General features: G+C 38.2%; 1 protein-coding gene across 1 annotated transcript; it reads left to right on the top strand.

The window, feature by feature from the left end:
• Positions 1-15,183: 15,183 nt before the first annotated feature.
• Positions 15,184-22,557, top strand: LOC130086580 (uncharacterized). Its single transcript, XM_056252641.1, has 2 exons — positions 15,184-15,573; positions 20,116-22,557. The coding sequence occupies exons 1-2, from the start codon at positions 15,466-15,468 to the stop codon at positions 22,051-22,053; spliced, it is 2,046 nt and encodes a 681-aa protein (XP_056108616.1). The 5' UTR covers positions 15,184-15,465; the 3' UTR covers positions 22,054-22,557.
• The last annotated feature ends 464 nt before the right edge of the window (positions 22,558-23,021 follow it).

The following is a 23,021-nucleotide window of genomic DNA, read 5'->3' as shown; positions in this document are numbered from 1 at the left end:
CTAGACCGGGTTATATTCCTAAGGCCCCAGTTAATGTTGGGGGCCCAATAGTGCTGCAGGCCTTTTATCCTCCACCTTTTAATATCCCAGATCAGGAACAACTGAACCTGTTATGTCCAGTTCGGGCATTAGATGCCTACGTTCACAGGGCTGCCCTGTGGCGTAAGTCTGAACAATTGTTTGTCTGCTTTGGGTCACTCAAGAGAGGGTGCCCTGCATCTAAACAGGTAATGAGCAAATGGATAGTTGAGGCTATATCATTGGCTTATGAAGCGGCCGGTCAGCCTTCACCTATGGCTGTGGCTTCACCTTTCGGGCTTCCATTGGACTGATTTTACATGTGCTTCACGACGTAATCACGCAGAGTGTTCCCACCACGTCTCAAACGCAGCGTCTCGTTCCCTCTCAGGGAACCAGGGTTACATACGTAACCTGAGACAATATCAACACAAATAGTATCTTTGTCGAGATTCCTGGAGACTAACCAAAAATCAATTTGTGAAAGTCTAGATTAATTTTTATTGCTCCATGTGTACACTCTATAATTTATGTTCTTGGCCCTCCATATATATATACACTACCGTTCAAAAGTTTGGGGTCAGTGAGAATTTTATTTTTATTTTTTGGAGGAAAGAAATCAATACTTTTATTTATCAAGGAATAATTAATTTGATCGAAAGTGACAGTAAAGACATTTATAATGTTACAAAAGTCTTTTGAACTTCCTATTCATCAAAGAATCCTAAAAAAAAAACAAAAAAAAACTGTACAACTGACAGACCAACAACTGTTTCAACATTGATAATAATAATAAATGTTTCTTGAGCATCAAATCCTCATATTATACTGATTTGTGAAGGATCATTTGACACTGAAGACACTGACACTGGTGATGCTGAAAATTCAGCTTTGATCACAGGAATAAATTACACTTTACTATATATTCACACAGAAAACAGCTGATTTACACTGGAATAATATTTAATACTATAACTGATTTTTGTTGTATTTTTAATCAAATAAGCGCAGCCATGGTTAGCAGAAGAGAATTCTTTTAAAAGTATTTAAAATCGTACCGACCCCAAACTTTTGAACGGTAGTGTATATATATATATATATATATAAGCTCGAACCTATTCATAAATGCTTTCAAAGCAGAGTTTGAATTTGTTGGGCGACCAGGTGGCCACCTATCAAGGGATTCATTTAAGAAAACATTAAAGTCACCACCAATCAGTAAGTAGGCGTTTGAAAATTTTGACTGCCAATAAGCAAGCTTATCTTCCATAAAAAATAATAACTGATCATTCTCAGATCTAGAGTTATACCCATAATAATTAACAACGATAAGATTCACATTGTAACACTTTAGAATCAACAAAATAAAGTGCCCATACTCATCATAGTGCGTATGTAAAACATCACCTGCAAAGTTGTTTTTTAAACAAGAAACCCCTGCTGAATGCTCCGAACCATGAGTGAACCATATCTCGCTACCCCACTGAGATTTCCAAAAAGTTATATCATTATCTTTAGAGTAAGAGTCTTGAAAAAATACAAAGTCAGAACCAAACTGTACAAAAATAAGGCCTTGCACTTAACAGCATATCTTAATTAAACCCCTGGCGTTTAAAGACAAAACAGAAAAAGACATTTAAAGAACACAAACACTATTAACCTGCTTAAAGACAGAACTAGGGAATCAAACAGTTATTGAAATAGGTCACAAAATCGAAAAGTGCTGAAAAAGGTCAGCTAACAGCAGCACCATTATATATCTCAAAATTTGCAAAAAGAACTATAACAAACAAACCAGAGACAGCCATTAAAAAGAATGTGTCAAAATCCGTATCACTGTCTTAAAAGTATACCTGACATATCAAAATTGGCAACGTCAGGTATTAAGAAGAAAACATCTCAAGTAGAAAGAACGATTTCACCCTGTCCTTGAATGAAAGCTCTGCCTCCAACGAAGTATGCCGTCTTCCTCTCTGCACGTGCCTTCTGGACCTCTGGCCACAGCTTCCTTCTTCTTTCACGATCTCCAGCCGAAAAGTCCTCCATGAAACACAGACCGTTCTCTTTCAGATATTAATAATTCTTCGCGGCCTTCCAGACAGCTTCAGAAAAGGACAGAAAACTGCATAATGGTCGCCCTGGATCTTTCCGCGCCAGCTTGTTGAATCTTCCCGAGACGATGATCCACGTCAATAACATCTGTGAGCTTGTCCTTTGCACTAGGAAGAACTTTTTGACAGATTTTGACCACTTCAAGGCGGATGTCTTGGTGCGCAGATTCTGGAATCCCGCCAATCCTCAGATTACGTCTTCTCAAATAAGTTTCCATGTCATCCATCCTTCGTTGCATCTGCGCTACGGGCCGTTCAACATCATCCACACGCCACTCAAGACTTGTAACCTTATCAAAACCAGCTTTCAATTCGGCTGACATGTTAGAGATCTTTTTTTCTATGCCATCAGAGCGGCTGTTGATCAACTGCGTTATGCCTAACTGCTGCGACGAGACATCAGCTCGAGCATCGTCACTTGCTCTTTTCTTTATGATCGATTTACTCGGGGTGATAGGCAATGCAGGAAACTCCTCTTCAACTAAACTAAACATATCTTCCTCAGTCGCACAAGTGACCACATAATCATGGCCACCGCTGGCTAAAAAACACACACGTTATCATCAGGCGGTTTAGTTGCGACCGAAGAGGTATTCGAATGACCACGTTTACGCCCCATGTTGACACAGAACTGAGGAAAACTTAAAGTCAGAGTCGTAACAAAATATCAACACAGTGTACAAATAACTAAAAGTTATTTTTGTACTATCTAAGCACAGTTGGTGCAAGAGCTCGAACAAACACGTCTGATCAGGTAGCCATCTTGGACTCCCCCCACTCTCCAAGTACTCGCTGCAGACTGTAGCGCGGTGATGTCACGTATTCACGTCACGTATGTGTTACCCCGCATGCGCCATATCGCGGTGACAGCACATGCACGTCACGCGGTGACGTCAGGTGTTTTGACGTCATGCGTCTGTTGTGGCAAAAATTCATCTCAAACAAACATCACTGCGTAAGAGACACTCAGAGTCAAATTATATAAAATAGAAGTATTTATTCTTGCAAGAATAGGAGCAGTCTAATACACAGTTGTTACCCTGTGCAGAAGAGTGACACACCCCCAGACAGACTGAACTAGCTTTTATCTTAGTTTCAAGGCCTTCTTCCCCCCAGAGCATTCCTCCCAGTAGTTTTCCATAGACGTCACTAGTTGGCCCACTAAGCTCCCCTGCACCAAAATGGCCTTCTGACATCTAGGTCAGAGGTCCTTGTTCGTCTGTTCTCTGGAGTGTCTCCCTCTTCTGCCTCCCCAGGTACATAAACAGAATCTTCTCTCACTACAAGTGAGAGACACACATGTGACATTCTTTGAATCATCTATATTTTACTAAAGATCAATGAATATCATTAAAATTGCCACTACAACTCCTCACTTTTTATCATTCTGATTACCCATAATCACAATAATAAACAATAAAACAAATTTTAAGTCATATCATCACACTTATACTCTTCATCTCTGATTTTTTGCATAAATGATCACTCTCCTTGAACCTGTGAAGAAAAGTTTAGAATGAAGAAGCATAAGGCTGTTTTTGTGGGGGAAAGGCCCCGTAATATTTTAGCTAGCAAGTAAACATTTTTACGACGCCGGGCTAAGCGAGAAATCACTGTTCCTGCGCTCCTGTAAACAGACCCTCAGTCACGCCAGTAAGGAAAAAGGTAGTTATAACATAGTAAGGAAACAAACAGATAAAGTATAATAAAAATCACTCAGTTTCAAACCCTATCTTTGTACGCCATCTCGTAACACGGATGACCGCTGCTTGTAACCTTCTTTAAATCTTTTGCCCTTAATCTTTCTCAGAAAATAAACAAATAGAAGAAAAACAAACAGAACATACATTTAACACATATCTCACTGTAGCTCCCGCTACATGTATCGTCACATAATTTTGTTCATCCTTGGGATAGACTGTCATTTTCACCAATTGAACAGACAGCATGTTTCACCTGTCACTGTAATCGTATTCCCCCATGAATAACAAAATTATTAGAATAACAATCCTAACTCCTATCATTAAGCCTTTTCCATTATTCTACGCCCATCTCCATATTTCACCTCGGTTTTCCTAACCATATTTTGTTCACTTCTAATTCAATTTAGTAAGCTCTATTTAATGCCATATTTAACAAAATCTAACCAGAGAAGTCTTATAATTTTATCCATTCTTCTAACCAATGCAGTTGTTCAATATTAACTCTAATATTTCCATTACGGACACAATCAATATATTTTCTACATTTACAATCAAATCAATACCTAGTTTGATTCAATCAAACCAAATCATCACAAAACCAGATTCTTCTGTTAAACTTAAACCATCAGTTGTGTTGATCATCTCGTTCGCCCCACGAACGTTCTGTGTTCTTTTACCTTTAACTTTTAATCCAAAACATGCTGTGGTTCTACTTAATAAGCTTCAACAATTATCCCTACCATTTACATTAATTAATAGATCTTCTCTTCCCAAAAACATTTTCCTTAAATATTTCCTAATGAATAAGTAACCAATCAAATCTTTTGATCTACTGTATATCAATACTAAGCCCTATTTTGATTTAATCAAATCAAATCCTCAAAATAATCACAAAACCACATTCTTAAACCATTAGTTGGTTCACATCCTCCTCCAGGCGTGTTGATCATCTCGTTCGCCCCATGGACTATGGGATGGTTGTGGCCAGTTGGTGTAGGTGAGAGGCTTGGACCCAGGTGTCACACTCTCCAACCATTTTCTGATCCTTATAAGGTTTTCCCTTATATCACGACCGCACCCCCACTGGAGTGAACTGTCACCTGTGAATGGAGACCTTAAGTATTTTGTTAGTGACCGCTTGTCTAGCAGCTCGTCCCCTTTGGTGTGACCTGTGGAATCAACAACCTGAAACATATTATCACCGGATAATTTCTTGCTCACTTAATAGCACTCGGGGTCCTTTTACCCTGAAAAACACTCAACCCACTTTGCTCATGTCCACACAATATTTATACATTTGGAACAGAATTAGTTCTGTTTGATCCAATCCATCCTGACATTCTGTAAAAGGAAAATTTTAAGTTATGCGCTGCGCAGGTGTAGCACCTTTCTGCCACAATAATAACCCAGGCCAGGACAGTTAGCCAAATTCATCCATAACCATTATTTTATTGGCACATTTTGCCCTGTCTCCCAATCCTGCATGCTCTCTGTAAAGAGAAACAAATTTCGAGGTTATTGTCAGATAGTAAAGTACGTAGTTTCTTTTGTCTACTGTTTTCCCGTGTCCTTCGATGCCCTGGCGTTTCCTGTTGAAACAATTTTTGTTATTGGTGTGTGCACACTCACAGACATCAATTTTGTTAGGCAGAAAAAATGGCTTCTTTCAGGGCTTTTATCAAATTACCCCTAGTGTTCTCCCAACATTTATTCAGCAACTGTGAACCCCTTAATAAACCATATTTGGCAATTGTTATACCATCTCCCTCTTGATGCAGGACACAACTCGAGCATCAATTTAACACAACAATTAACATAGTGTTTTTTATAAAGTTTGCCATCAACACTAACCCAAACGTTGTCCTTCAGACAAATTTCTCTGCCTCTGAAACAAAAATATTACATTCTTCACTTAAAGCCACAATCTCATCTTCTTCTCGCAGTATTTGAAAGGCAACGGCCCCCAGTCTCACAGCGAATCTTGCTTTTCAGGCCTGTTGTTTGGTCTCTCAAGTCAGTCATCTACAAACATTTCCAAAGTCATCAATTGTTTCTATCAGGTCAGGTCGTGCTGTGCAGACTTGGTCAATGTCAGTCAATCATATTTCCCCCTTTGTTCACAATAATCATAAATATGAGGGGCTCTCTTGATAATTTCATGTTGACTTAGCCAATATGTCACTTTGTTGTTTCCCTCAAATCTACAACATTTTCATTTATCTCAGCCCATGCCAGATGGTGATCTACAACTACACAATTCCAATTTACTTAAACTGATCTTCAAATCTACATTATGTATGACAAAAGTATTACTACCAGACAGAGCTTGATGGCCAATCAACTTAAAGCTTGTCCCATGTTCTGTATTGTCTTTTCATCAGAATTATCAGCTTCTTTAAAATTTGTCATTTGCCTTAACCCATCTGTAATGATAAACTCATTCCAGAGGTTAATGACGCAATATACACACCATTCAGGCGGAATATTAGTGCCCCAAACTAATACATACAAGACATAAAGTGCTGTCACCATCACACACACTCGTACTAGACACACATATGTTAACTGCTCATTCTCAATGTTCACTTTTCTTTATATTATTGCTAAAAGATTTAAATTTTAAATAAGATTTTAACCTTTCCATTTTTCCTGTAGCTTCTATCTAATTTTACATGGTATCTTAACCACTTTCAAAGCATGTCTTGTTCATTATTCATTTGATTTTTAGACAAGTCAGCTGGGTTGTTTTGTTTCATTATCATTATTTTGCTTCAGCTTGCTCTAGCAGGCCGATAACAGAAAGACAGACACAGTTACCATCCCTTCCTCCAACTCAGGCAGTCTCTCTCACTATAAACAAATAATTTTCCCACCAGCCTCCTAAGGCTGTAACTTAGACAAAATTTGTATTCATTACAATAACCTTTGACCATTCACCTTTGTTATCCAGGCTTTTCTTAAATCAAAAGCTGTCTTCATCTTTAGCCACCACCATGTCTAACGACCTTCAAGAGTTAAAACTATGTCATAGACCTATTAGTTCAAAATCAACACTATGATTTTCCTTGCCCATAAGGCAACCAGTACATAAAAAGTTTTGCTACTGTCTCCACAACAACTAATGGGAATCACTTCATGGCCTCAGCTGGCTCTTGAAAGCCCACTCCTGTTAGCCCTTTATCTATAATCTCCATCAGGGTTTTTTTTTTTCCCCTGGCATATTTGCAGACGCTTGTCACAATAAAAAACAAGCCATACAACTAATGCGGTTTCTTGTGATTGGTATAGAGGAACACTCACGTTTCTGGGTCAGACTGCCTGTAACTCCTCACAGCTCATCCGCCCTAACGATAAAGGATGCTGCTGGCCTCACAGTCATCCGCTCCACTCTCATACCTTTCTCACATAAACACCTCCATCTTGAGATGCCCAATGACTTTACGTGATCCACTCTGGCTTGGGTTGCCCCCTGTCTGGCCAAAGAAGGTCTTACCCGTCATAGAGATGGTCACTCGTGCCCACTGGTGACCGCTCTTTCCAATCACACAATCAGTTCTCTTCAACAGAACTCAGCTGTTTTCTGGAGCTTAGGAAAGGCACGTTCAAGAGTCACCAGGGCCATTCGGATTGCCTAATAGTGTTCACACAGGGAGACAGGTCAATAACAACAGTATTTAATCACTTAAATCCATTAACTATCTAAAAAGCAGCAACCTAGCTACTTGGATTATACTCAGTGAATTTAGATCACAACCGTACATTCAGTGTACTTCATCTGTAGCCGGAGCCATCGGTCCTGAATGGTGGAGACTAAATGAGACAAAGAAGTTACTGGTCCTAAAATAAGCTAATCAAAATGCCATCTCTATCTGTATTATTATTTTAAATACTTCTTTAAAGTCATTCAGTTTTATTTTTAAAATATCTCTGTGTCTATGATCCTTCAACTGAAACACTGTGCTTTACATATTATCACAGATACCAGCTTTTAGCTGACTCATTGAATGAGAGAGACTCTGAGACTCTATTGGATGGTACACTGCTCTCTCATATACTTCTAACATCAAACATTTATCTATCATCTTTTAACTCTATCCCAGCTTAAGGCATCTTTGCCAGAAATTACATACGGTTTCAAATAAACATATTATTTATATTTGTCTTTTGCCCACCTCAGGGAATTTAGACATTACAAATTTCCACTCAGATTGAGTCTCTGTCGCACTGGCAGTTTCAGGCACAGCACACATCAGATTTTAGATAAGCGAACTGTTTCATTACAGCCCATAACAAACTTATCTTTTGAAAGCAAAACATCAGCTTCTAGTTCTTTCATGGTCAACTTTTCAAGCTGTTTGTTTAATCAGATGCCTTTCAACACATTTTACATTTAGCAACTGTTAATTCAGTAGCCTACTGCTTCTGCTTATTTGTTCTTACATAATGGTAATTATTCTAGTTCTCAATAACATTTCACATTTCTCAATCTCAATTACCATAGCTTAATCTCTGACTTCAAAGTTTTCTCTTCTAGGAGTTTATCAGTCTCCAATCAGGATTCACACTAACTTTGACAAGGCTACTCTGCATCTTTTGCAGTTATTATAAATCATCTTTGAGATCTGTCTCTCTATATTACCTTTACATATTTTGCAACTCACATTTGTTGGAGTCACAAAAGGATTCACTTTAAGACTTCAATCTTTTGACCTTGTTTTTTATCTCTTATTTCTCAGACCAAAAATTGTCACTGTCGTCATTTAAACACTGATCTATTTTCAACCCTACATTATTATCAGAAATGTGTCACGTGTTAAATGGTCCTACTGACCACAGTCAAGACAATCTCTGTCATCTGGTTGGTTCGTGTGTCAGCCTCAACTACAGCATCAGACACCTTGCAGTTTTATCACTGTGAGCTTCCAAACGGCTCCAACTAACTGCACGCCCTTGAAGCAGTGTGTGTCCCATTCAGGAATGTAAACAGACCCACTGATAAGCAGTTCTCTGTATTCCTTTGACCATCCACCAATGGCGGATTCAATCACAATAGCCAAATCATACTCTTCATCATTATTATTGGCAGAACATAATTTCATGAGCAGCACAGAAAATGCTCAAAATATTCTAATTTGTTTTCTGTCTTTACCTTACTAATTTGGTATTATCATCAACAACACTAATTACAAGTACATGTCTAACATCCGGAAACCGGGCGAATAAGCAAGCACTGTTGCTGTTATCCCAGCTTATCTTTTACAAAACATCATCTGCAAATCTCTTCAAAGTGAGATCTTCAGAGCAGAGCTGTTTACAGCATTTGCTCTCTTCTGTCTCACTATTTATTTACTTATTTATTTTCCCGGACTGTTCCGTTACTCTTCATAAAGTGTAACAATTTGTACATCATTATTTTCATTTCCACTGGTTTGAAGCCTTTTTCCCTTCCATCACATTATTGTCTCAGTCTTATCTCTACTGTTTCTCCAAAACAGATTATATTACTCAGTCCGTAAATTACACAGACAACCATTATAGCTACTTGCTTCAATACCCTTATTTTCTTAACATTAATAAAATAAGGCAGATATATCATCATTTCAATCATTATTTTATCAAAATCTAGAATTGTTCCCCATTCTGCTTAAAACATTCTTCATATCATGTTAATCCCTGTCAATCATACAATGCCTTATTTTATTCTAAAACTTTTCATATCATTTAAACATTTTACATTTGACTTCCATAAATTCTATCAGACCATGTCTATTTTCATCACATATAGTTTTCTACTATATTTATCCTTTCTTTTCCCTACATGCCAGTTCCTTCATTATCCTCTCCTTTCTTTTCTCAAACATGCCAGTTCCTTCATTATCTAACCAGTACATGATTGTTTGAACAATCCCCACACACACATATCTCACACACCAACCTTTTTGTTTTTTCACTTCCCTCTTCCACCAAGTCTCACTTACAGTTCCCTCTATTTCACACAGACAGCCTTATTGCTTCTTGCTACTTCAATCCTTGTCATATAAATTTAAGTTCTATAGACATCTAATGTCATGCATCCATTTACTGGATGAAGAAGTAAAAAACATTATTTCTCCTGGCAGTTCGACATTTTATCTTCAACTGAACAATCCATTATCTGTTCACATTTTTTACACACATGTTGAACGCAGCCACAACAACCTTTTGTCCCGCTGCCCTGTTCCACTGATTCTCGCACACTCTTAGTCTATTTGTGCTCATGGTAGCTCATGATCATGGTATTTTCTCCGTTTTTTTCCCAATATCTAAAACATACATTTCCCCCCATACTTTCCTAGTTCTACAGAAAACCGGTATATCAAATTTGGCATGCTTACTCTGAGATTTTCCCATACTGGCTGTTTTCTGTTCCCTGTGGATTTCTCTTCAACGCGCGTTTTCTTTAATCTGTTTAGGCGTCCCTAACAAATCCGACTCTTTTCTTTTAACCCAAATCGGTCGGGTTGCACTATTAGTGCCCTCCTAATTATGGTTTACCAAAAAATCCTGGTTCCCCCTAATTAGCCTCAGTACCTAAAAACAATTTGCTCCGTCGTGGAACAACTAATTTTCAGGGTACCTATCTGTTTGAAATCTCTTGATCTGTTACAGTTCTCACTTAATCCCAGATTATTTATCTGCTTGAAATTTCTTGTTCTGTTACAGACCTCAATTAATCTCAGATTTTTCCCTCGTATCTGTTTGAAATTTCTTGATCTATATAGATCTCAATTAATCTCAGATTACGTACCACAGAAACAGCCTTCAGCCAATATGGTTCAATTTCACTCTTCTCCCCAATTAAACTGAATTTAATTAACTTACCCAAAAGAAAATAAATTGAACTGTCTCTTACCAGAGATGCTTCTGTTGCCACCTGCGGGTTCTTTAGATTCCAGTGGTCGATTCTCCCGGCCCTGACATCGGTCGGCCCCTCTCTCTCAAGTTTACGAGGTAGAGCTGGAACTTACTTAGTCCAGGTGGCCAAACACCGTCCGATCTCAGGTCCAGGAGGCACGTCCAAGGAATCCCACTTCTGACACCAAAACTGTTGTGGCAAAAATTCATCTCAAACAAACATCACTGCGTAAGAGACACTCAGAGTCAAATTATATAAAATAGAAGTATTTATTCTTGCAAGAATAGGAGCAGTCTAATACACAGTTGTTACCCTGTGCAGAAGAGTGACACACCCCCAGACAGACTGAACTAGCTTTTATCTTAGTTTCAAGGCCTTCTTCCCCCCAGAGCCTTCCTCCCAGTAGTTTTCCATAGACGTCACTAGTTGGCCCACTAAGCTCCCCTGCACCAAAATGGCCTTCTGACATCTAGGTCAGAGGTCCTTGTTCGTCTGTTCTCTGGAGTGTCTCCCTCTTCTGCCTCCCCAGGTACATAAACAGAATCTTCTCTCACTACAAGTGAGAGACACACATGTGACATTCTTTGAATCATCTATATTTTACTAAAGATCAATGAATATCATGAAAATTGCCACTACACGTCTTTAAAACGCATGCGCAAATTTGACATAATATTTTTGAAAAATGTTAATGTACAGCACACAGCCATAGTTTTAACTATGCCTGATCTAAGGTAAACTTATAAGGAATTTCAGAGTATATATTGTGTAATATCTGTGTAGTATTTTATTTAAAGTTTATTTTCACATTCTGTTGCACTTCACTGTGTAAATTACAAAATTACTGTAAACATTAATGGCACCTTATATATTTCTTATTTTAATCATTCCTCTGTAATAGTTAATAATTGTTTATTTTTGTGCATTATATAGACTATTATAAAACATGTATTCCAATAAAGTAGTTTAAAGTTAAACCAACTACAGTACATTGTCAATCTCTGTATCCCGTAGTATGCATGCCAACTCAAAAAACCAAACTCATAGTGATAACTTATTTCAAAACAAAGATGATAAATACGCACAATTTTTTTTTCTCTCCAGTCTGTCACCAGATGGAGTTTTGGTTCCTTGCCACTGTTGCCTTGGCTTTTGGCTTGCTTAGTTGGGTACATTTAATATTCAACAATATTATTGATCTGCCTTACTTAAAGGGGTCATATAATGGTACATGCACTTTTTCCAAGTTGATTGTACTGAAATGTGTGTTGGCAGTGCCTGTACACAACTATCATATAATGATAAAAATCCATCCAGTGTTTTTTTTAATCTCCATATGTTTTCCCTTGTCTCAAATCGAGCCGTGTGACGTCACACGGTCGGACGCCCCTCCCTTGATTTGTTAATTGACAGCAGCGTTTCAACACAGACCCGCCCTGAGCGAGCGGTCATCATAGTCCGCCATTGTTGATACGCTGGAGCAGAATGGCGTCTAATCGATTGTGGTGTTCTGTTCTTGGGTGTAATAACGAACACAGCAGTCATTTTGATGTTCCTAAATCCGAACTGCTGAAGATGCAGTGGCTGAGTTTTGTTTTCGAAGGGAATATTCCCCGCGATCAACGTCAATGCTTTCATGTTTGCGCGAATCATTTCTCACCAGACTGTTTTATAAACGAGGGTCACTATAAAGCTGGTTTTGCTAAGAAGCTGCTCCTGAAAAAAAAAATTGGTACCAACTATTTGTGTTCCTGCTGCACCTCCAGAAGAAGTGACTGTAAAGTTTTATTAACCTTTATATTAATCTTTGCAAATCGCTTGTACGCTTCACGATGAATGCGGCTAAGGTTTACACTCAGGGTACATTACGACATGTTTTCTATGTACGACGATCTCAATATAATTCATAATCCCACGTTTATAATGAACAACGCGTTATGGTTATTGTGTTATTACAAACTGTGTACTTATTACTGTATACATCAGTAAACACATAGCATTCGTATCTCACTACTCTACCCTGCCAGTACATACAAAGATAGATCAAAGTGACATTACATTAACCAACCATTCAGAAACGTCCAGTTCGAGCCTTAATTGTCGAACTTCTTCATGTCTGTCATCTTGTTCTGGGTCCGACTCCGGTTCAAACTGATACAGTTGCACAGATGTGTCCTCAGAGACTCCCGCTGCCATTCTTCTCCAAAATATACGCTCAACTGTTGTCAAGGCAACACTCCACCTGTGTTGTGTCAAAACGCCCCACAGAACGGAGGGGCGGGCATTTAAATGTGTGTTGAAAGTTATAATATTATACTACGTGTTAGTTCGTTTGCTATACGAAACTAGCAGTAAGCTAGATCAACATTAGAATAACATACTGAACATATTCTAACATTTCATCATGTTGAGCTAACGTTATATAACATTGATTTGTTTTATGTACATTTGCTCACCTGTCTAATAAAGCTATCAAGTTGTGACTCGTGAAGCTCTGTCAAGTCCAAGTTAGTCGCGGACGTGGAGCTCTCGGCATCTCAAAAACACCATGCTGATATTGATCCTCATTTTAGTTCTCCTTGTTTGTCCCAAAGTCTGCTTGCCATGGTCTATGTTTGAAAGAAACAAGAAATGCGTGCCGCTAAACGTTACGCACTACACAGTTGTCCACGACTGTCGCCATGGTTACGTCATGGCTATGGCAGTATGAACGGAAACCGAGGATAGCACAGATATTGCGTCATTGACAGGCGAAATTTTTTTCCGGGACGGCCAATTATTTAAAATTGGAATTTCTCTGAAATAAAAAATCTTTGGAGACTTTTGGGATATTGTAAGTACCCAACTGCAGGAAACATATCACACTGTGCAAGTGATTTTTTGGATATTTTATTACAAAATTCTTACATATTGTACCTTTAAGTATATTACAAACTTTTCATTTAGACCCTAAAGAATCAAATTAACTTGTATGAAAATGGCATTATATGACCCAATTTTCTTCTAGAAACAAACTTGTTGTATTATTTTCATGTTATCCCTGTAAAGCTGCTTTGATGCAATCTGTATTGTAAAAAGCGCTATAAAAATAAAGGTGACTTGACAGACACACACACACACACACACACACACACACACACACACACACACACACACACACACACACACCTCAGCTTGAAATTCCCCTCCATCATTGAAAAAACAATCAACCGGGCAATAGCCCCCAACCTCCGTATTGGAATAAATCCACGCAGGACTCCCCTTCTGCCATCACCTACATACCCAGGTGGGCAGTCCTTGTATATTGCAGTGCAGTGCAAGCACAGAGTCAACGAGTAGGGCACCCGGAACTCTTGTTTATATTGTCTGGAAAATGCACTCCAGTTCACAACACCTAATTTAGATAAAATACAGAACAAACAATATTGAATCATTTTGAAGAAGGGCATTAACATAGTACAGAGTCATAAAATACGGAAGCGTATTGCATTCACTTGAGAAAAAAAAATCTACTCTGTTTTTCTGAATTAACGAGTTAATTATCTCAGAATTACGAGATAATTTTTCATGGAAAAAAAGTTTTTGCTCTGTTTTTCTGAATTAACGAGTTAATTATCTCAGAATTACGAGATAATTTTTCATGGAAAAAAAGTTTTTGCTCTGTTTTTCTGAATTAACGAGTTAATTATCTCAGAATTACGAGATAATTTTTCATGGAAAAAAAGTTTTTGCTCTGTTTTTCTGAATTAACGAGTTAATTATCTCAGAATTACGAGATAAATTTTCATGGAAAAAAAGTTTTTGCTCTGTTTTTCTGAATTAACGAGTTAATTATCTCAGAATTACGAGATAATTTTTCATGAAAAATTTTTTTTTTGCTCTGTTTTTCTGAATTAACGAGATCGCTCAAAATCCTGCGAGAAGCTCTCACCAACGTCCACAGTTACTGATGCTAATCAGCCTGACCCTCCAACAACAACAATAGTGCCAGGCCTACATGGGTTCAGTGCAGGTAAGATAGCTAAGTTATTATAGTTACTATAGTATTATTGTTACTGTTAATGCCAAATGATGTCTGCTAAGTTAACTGTTCGCTTGACGACATGTAAAACGAGGTTAGAATACGTTAGCTGTTTATAAACATGTAGCCTAACGTTAATGTTACGGGCATATTTTTTACTAACTACGTTAACTTACACCATCAACTGCAGTTGGTAGGCTAATTTAGGTAATGTTAAACTACCATTTGTACCGTTAGTCAGCAAAAGGAACCTTAACTTTAAGGTCGAGGGGATAATTACGTGTGATTTCTTGGAGGGATATTACGTTAACCACCTTCCTATGTTGGCTAGGATAAATAAACCACGCTATTTGCTGGAACTTTAGAGCTTAATTTGTAAATTAAGAGCTCCTCGAACACAGAGAGGCTGCTGTCGGGGGAAGGAAAAAGTCACGTCAGAAATCCCCAGTGAAAGCAGCACGTTGGACATCGCGACATTAACGTTACATAACAGAAAACAAACATTCAGAACTTTGCCAGTTTCAGAGCCTGCGGGATACTATTTTGATTAAGTTTTGCACGGACGTTTAGTATAGTGTTCAGCGTGCTACACCAGTAATAATGTTGAATATATTCTGACATTGCTTCGGTTTCTTTACTAAATCTGTTTATATTTGTGATGCAACACATATTTACATAAATGCTGCCTTTTCCGACATTTGTTCAGGGCCAGCTGCTATGGCTTCGTCTTCAAATACCCCCCTCCCACAAGATGATGGTCTGTGGATGTTTCTTCAGAGTCGAGGGATTCCTGAGGAAAATATTCAGAAAATGCAGCAAGATCATGTAGGTGACAGCACATTCATTCCTCAATATATTATTTTTAATTGTTTTACATTTTACTGAATCTCATCAGATTATAGAAGTAATCCCAATCACATTTAGTGCCAGTGCTTCCGATTTCTTTTTTATGCCAAGCACACCTGCCTCTCCCAACAATGTATTCATGTCTTTCCTAGCCCTGTAAAATAAGGTTTATAGGTATCTTTAGGGGTCAATTCACTCTATATTTTGGTCTCTACCCTACATAAACAAGTAACAGTAGATAGACTTTATAACGTGCAGTAGCATAACCATTATACATTCAGGCGTGCTAACTTGCAGGGCCGTGCACAGACATTTTGAGGGGCAGTGGCTTAAACCAAAAAAGGGGGCACTATAAGGAGTTTGACTGGAAGTATCATCTTAATATAGAGAATTAATAACAACTCTTTTATAATCATGGACAATAAGATTACAATTAGGATTTAGTGCTCAATTTATCAATTTATGTTGTTATAATTACTCTTCCAATTATTGAATAATTAAATGTCTTTCTTTCTTATCACACTCTAGCATATTTATTTACTGTCAGCCAGTTTAACTGTCTGATTTGGCTGATGCTCAGTGGGCTCTCCCTCACTCTGTAAGCTGCCTCATCTTAAATGGAAGTAATGGACATTTAATTTATTATACAGTTACAGTATAAATTGAAATGATATACAGTAGGTTACAACAGTTCTAAAGTCACACCTGGGTAAAATGCGCATTTGACTTAATTCTCTTTTAGACCACTCGATGGCACAAATTCAGCTCAGCACTTTTCTTCATAAACGCTTTTGATGATGGACTTGGAAAGGGAATCCTCTGGTGGGTTAGGGAGGGGGGCGAGAGGGGCACCTCAGCTGATGAGGTCAGAAGGGCAGTGGCTCTAGCCACCAGGCCACCCTGTGCACGGGCCTGCTTATATGTTTGAAATAATAAATAAATTCACAAAATAAAATATTGTGCCCTTACAACTATTGCTTTCCATTTTGTTGTGATTTGATATTGTTTTAAAGCAGTGGTTCTCAATCCTGGTCCTAGGGAGCCACTGCTCTGCACAGTTTGTATGTCTCCCTCATTTAACACACCTGATTCAGATCCTCAGCTCGTTAGGAAAGAGCTTTATTAACTGAAGTGGGTGTGTCAGATAAAGGAGACATATAAAATGTGCAGAGCAATGGCTCCCTAGGACCAAGATTGAGAACCACTGTTTTAAAGGAACACTCCACCGTTTTTTTTAAATTGGGCTTATTCACTGTCTCCCCTGCATTTAGATAGGTGGGCAAATGCGTTTTTGTCTCAGTGCATGCATTGTCTTGGTCTGGCAGCGCCGTCGCTAGCTTAGCATAATGAATGGAATCCTATGTTGTCAGGTAGCATGTTGTGAGTAAAAGTGATAAAAAATACTTCTTGTGGCCTGCTTATTCACAACGAGTACAAATAGCAATGCAGATTAACACTAGGTGATTTCCTGGTTTGGGACTATATTGGGGTAAAGCATAGTCGAAGCACTGCTTCATAGGCGCAGAGATATCACTCAACACCTGAAATAAAGCTAGCCATAAAGAACGGCAAAAGTAATGATTATGCTTGAAACATTTGAATTGTTAATTAATAAACTAGTGTTTTCTATGTCAGTGGCTACAAAGATAAAGTTGACGATGCAGACTCGCAGTAGCCTATTCGCAGTAGTGAACGGCCTATAGAGAGAAATGCACACTTCATATGAGTTAGCTATGCAGAGAGTAGCCAATTTCTTTTAGTTTTTAAATTTTTTTGTTTAAAGTAGACATTTCAAGCTTTCTATATACTTCTCAGGTCTGTGAGACAAATAGCTTATAGGCCTACGCTGATTTTCGGTTCATTTATGAGACGCGCTCCAGTTCACGCGCCGGCGCCTCCGTGTCCTGATTATACTGTCTACTATATTTGCTTCTTATTTATTAATCCAGGCAAATTTGTTGATGAAACATTGATTAAAATGAAGATACAATTTATACAAAACGAAATTTTCAAGCAAAAATAATATTCGAAGATCGCTGGGTATTATTTCATTTTTATTCGAAAATCGCACCTCTCCACCTGCACGCACACATGCATGTAAAGGCCACACACCAGAGCATGTGAGCAAAGTGGAGCGGTGTGACGCTTAAATTAAGTAAAACAAACTTAAACAGCCTACGTTTTATATTTATGTTTAAATAATATAATGTTGTTTTTTTAATTTCATCATGTTGATTATATGAAAAGGGAACCGCATGAGATGAGTAAGATATAGGCTAGGATCATAGAATACCAATATATCTGAAAACATTTGGAATGGGTCATTTTGACCACTTATTACGTTTTGTTTTGCAGAAAGCCTTTCTTTAAAGTGAATTTCATTTTGTATAAATTGTATCTTAATTTTTAATCAATGTTTCAACAACAAATTTGCCTGGATTAATAAATAAGAAGCAAATATAGTAGACAATATAATCAGGACACGGAGGCGCCGGCGCGTGAACTGGAGCGCGTCTCATAAATGAACCGAAAATCAGCGTAGGCCTATAAGCTATTTGTCTCACAGACCTGACGATATTTGTCTCACAGACCTGACGAAGAAATTGACGATAGAAAATTAGTTGGTACTGTAATGTTAGATCTTAGTGCAGCATTTGATTGAATTGATTATGATCTATTATTGGAAAAATTAAGTTGTTATGGATTTGAAAAGTGTTCAATCCAATGGATCCATAGTTATCTCACTAATAGGGAGTTTAATGTACTGTTTAATGGTAGTTACTCTGATACAAAGGTTCTGCGTTGTGGAGTGCCTCAAGGGAGTTGCCTTGGACCACTGTTATTTTCTATTTTTATTAATGATCTGTCTTTTATTTTGAGGTGTGCTATTGCCCTATATGCAGATGACTTGACTTTTTTTGTGTCTGATTATGACTCTACCAGACTTAATACTGTATTAAATAATGAATTACAATTAATTGAAAATTGGAACAGAGTAAATAAGTTAAAGATTAATGTTGGGAAGAGTAAATGTATGATGTTGGGATCTAATCATCTTTTAAAAGATTCCCCCGCTTTGAATTTGTCAGTTAATGGTGTGATAATTTGACAAGTGGCGGAGGCCAAATTGCTCGGTGTGATTGTGGACAGCAGGTTGACCTGGAACGCTCAGATAAAATTAATATTGAATAAAATGGGCAGGAGAATGGCTGCAGTTCGCCATTGTAGAAAATGTATACCGATTCGTATACGGAAAACTTTGGTGGAATCAATAGTTTTGAGTCATCTGGACTATTGTTCCATCATTTGGGCTTCAACTACAGAGAATAAATTAAACCGATTACAGATTACACAAAATAAAGCATCTCGGCTTGTTCCAAAACTGTTCTTTTAGAACAAGTATCAGGGACATGCACAATCAGTTAGCATGGCTTCATGTAAGAAGCAGAATTAATTATTCTCTTATTAAATTCTTAAAAAAATATAACTATTACTAAAGCACCTGAAATTATTTATAGAAGATTGACCTTCTTCAATGACGTTCATTCCTATTCCACTCGTCAATCAAGTGAAGGGCGTTTCTTGTTACCTGCTTGTCGAACAAATCAACTTCAAAGAACATCGTGTTTTGGCATGGAACTCGCTCCCGTTATTTTTGGTCTCAGAGAGTCACAATGTTAGTTTTTCCAAAAGATTGAGACTGTATTTATTTACTTTGGAGTAACTGTAATTATGTAATTAAAAATGACTGGATAATGAGCTATGATAATTGAAATGTGATTTTCATATTTTATATTATACCCAGAGAGTGGTAATATTTTGTACATAGAAGAGCTTACATTGTGATATTATGTTGTTATGTTTAGTGTGTGTGTTCAACATTCATTATGCTAAGCTAAGCTAGCGGCGGCGCTGCCAGACCAAGACAATGCATGCACTGAGACAAAAATGCATTTGCCCACCTATCTAAATGCAGGGGAGACAGTGAATAAGCCCAATTTAAAAAAAACAAACAAACAAACAAAAAACGGTGCAGTGTTCCTTTTAAAAAGATGGAGTAATGTTTAGATGCCAGCACAGGCCTTGGTTGGGAGCTGAAGTATGGAATCAACAGGCTATGGAATAGCAAAATTATGGAGTACATAGCAGTAATATATGGGAGAAGTGCTTTTCTTGTAATTGAGGTAAATGTTTATATAATTAAAGAGGAATACATGAAAGTAATCAGTCCCCTGCCTAACTTTGATGTCAAGGATTTTCACCATTAATACACTGTATTTTCAGCATCATTATGTCACTCAAACTTAATGGTTACAACCATTTTTTTAGACAGCAGTTTTTGTTTTAAATTACTTAATATTTAGCTCCTTTTTATTCCCATGCGAAAAAAAGAACAAGCAAGTGAAGAAAAATAGAAATAAATTGTTGATTTGTAGCTACTGCTAAGAAATTAATTTTCACTCATCTCTTAGATTTAAGATAACCAAAATGTCTTACTGTATTGTTTTGTTTTTATTACAGATTGACAGCTCGGTAGTTGGAGAAATAGATGATGCCACTATGACTGCTTACATTCCAGCATATGGTGATAGGATTGCTGCAAGGCGTTTCTGTATGGAAAAACAGAGAAAAGGTGGTGATGATCTAAAAAGACTGTCCTTATTTGAAAAACTTAGAAGAAAGATGGGCACATTGACAAGCAATAAAGACACAGATCAAGATTTTGAGGAGGAGCATTCTATGCTGCCAACAAAGATACATCTGAGAAATAACAAAAGGGCCGTGAAGATGACAAGGAGAATAGAACTAGGATGGATACACGACAAGAAACAAGTGAGAAAACGCAATGGTGGAGGAACCAGAGTTCTTGATATTTCCAAGAAAGCCACAAAAACAGAGATTTTATCACAAGCTAAAAAGCTATTTTTCCCCAATGAGAAGTCGAGAAAGGGAAAGTGGGAAGAGTTCAGTCACAACATTGTTGACTTTCAGGAAGCATACCTTGATGAGGGTGTTAGTGTGGGAGAGCTCTATGAGACACATAAATTGGGGATTTTAAGATTTTACTTGTTCACAGAGCACCTTACAAATGGAGATGAAGTGTTCACAGAGATGACAGAAGGAACTGATGAACAGACAGATGCAGCGAGGCTAAATGAGCGACAGAAAAACACAACAGAAGATAATGAGCAGCTGACACAAAAAACACATGACAGTGAACAGCAGACACACACTGTGGAAGCTTTTGTCTCTACTGCTGTAGAGATTGTTGATCTTACATCTTTGTGTGATACATCGGAGGTCATTTTTGGCCCTTTGCAAGGTGGACCATTTTTAGAAGATCTTGATGACACAATCTTCCATGAGCCTATAGAAGAGGCACAGATAAACATCAATGCCCACAGCTCAACTCCTGTCCATTCTGACACAGTGCCTGCTGGCCCATTAAGTCCTGCTTATGAACTTTTGCATGTGACAGTGAAACTCCACAGAGTCAATCTCTTGGAGGAACTGATTACCCAATTCAAGGATGAAGCGATTATGTCCTACTCTGTGAAATACAGCTTCATTCATGAAATGGGGGCAGATGCTGCTGGCGTGTCCAGGGATGTATATGCTGCCTTCTGGACAGAGTTTTTAGACTGTGCAGCAGAGGGTGCAGATGTGAGGGTGCCATCACTATCCCCAAAATGGCAAGAGGAAGAATGGAAATCTGTTGGTAGGATAATGGTCAAGGGATTAAAGGACCATGGATATTTTCCTTCTCGGCTGGCTCAAGCTTTTACAGCAGCAATCACATTTGGTGAACACACTGTCTCACCTGATTTACTGTTTGACTCACTAATGTTGTATCTTAGTCAGTCTGAGCGTGATCTCTTGTCCACTGCTTTGCAAGACGCCCTTGATGGTGATGATGAAGATGAGCTTCTTGATCTTATGGATCGCATGGGAGTAAGAACAGTACCAACACAAGAGAACTTGAAAGCTGTGCTTCTCCAAGTGGCCCACAAGCAAATAATCCAGCAACCAAAATATGCACTGGATAACATTGCAGCAGTCGCACAATCAACTCTCAGGGAGTTCTTCCCCAGTGTGCTGGATATACAGAAGTTGTATGAGGATCTTAAACCATCAACACGAAAGGTATTAAAGTTGATCACGGCCTCTCCAGCAACTTCAGCAGAGAACCAAAGTTTGCGATTTTTACATCAGTACATCAGGGGATTGGATGAGATAGGCCTCCGGAAGATGTTGAGATTCGTGACAGGGTCTGATGTCATCTGCGTTAAAGACATTCAAGTCATATTCACCCCTTTGGAAGGGTTATCGAGGCGGCCTATTGCACATACTTGTGGCCCAACTTTAGAGCTGCCATCAACTTACAACAGCTATCCTGACCTCCGAGCTGAAATGGAGGCTATTCTGTCCAGCAACTTCTATGCAATGGACATTGCATAGAAGTGTCTCACTCACTCACATGTACTCTTCCCTCTTGCCCAGTTATAGCCTTATCAGTGCCAGCTGTTTACCTTTAGATAGTGTGTGAATGTGAGACAGAGCACATAGGGGAAGTAATTAACTTAGCGCATTATGAGCGCCGGTTGATTTATTTTTTATTTTATGTTTTTCATTTTCAGTTTTATCCAGAATGTCATCATTACCGTACTGTGGAAACATGTGTATTGGCTGATGAACATTTTGTTGATGGACTCCGAATATATCCAGCCCATAGAAACATTTACACATGATAACAAGATACAATAATCAGTTTGATTTTTTTTTTTTTTTGCTAATGATACAGCACCATTCAAATGCCATTTAGTTTGCCGTTTGCAGTGGGCCCAAAGTGTGTCAAATCACATTTGGTCATGCTGAATAGTACCACCATGAGGACAAATTTTCCATTTTGACAATGGCAAAATGTTTTGCAAAGTTCCATATGCAGTTGCTGTTATTACCAGACTTAAAGGGATACTCCACTTTTTTTGGAAATAGGCTCACTTTACAACTCCCCCAGAGTTAAACTGTTGAGTTTTACCGTTCTTGAATCCATTCAGCCGATCTCCGGTTCTGGCGGTACCACTTTTAGCATAGCTTAGCATACATCATTGAAGTGGACAAGACCATTAGCATTTCTAAAAAAAAAAATGACCAAAGAGTTTCGATATTTTTCCTATTTAAAACTTGACTCTTCTGTAGTTACATCGTGCACTAAGACCGACGGAAAATGTAAAGTTGCGATTTTCTAGGCTGATATGGCTAGGAACTATACTCTCATTCCTGCGTAATAATCAAGAAACTTCACTGCCGTACCATGAGAGCAGCAGGCGTAATGATATGACAAATAGGCCACCTTCCGTCAACACAACGGAACTATTTTCAGGCGCTGCCTCATATCATTACGCCTGCTGCTCTCATGGTACGGC

The sequence above is a fragment of the Rhinichthys klamathensis genome, unplaced genomic scaffold (genome assembly GCF_029890125.1).
Source record: "Rhinichthys klamathensis goyatoka isolate OS25496 unplaced genomic scaffold, OSU_Roscu_1.1 h1tg000098l_1, whole genome shotgun sequence".
In the NCBI taxonomy this organism is placed as follows: Eukaryota; Metazoa; Chordata; class Actinopteri; order Cypriniformes; family Leuciscidae; genus Rhinichthys; species Rhinichthys klamathensis.
This window is presented reverse-complemented; position numbering and strand designations above follow the sequence as displayed.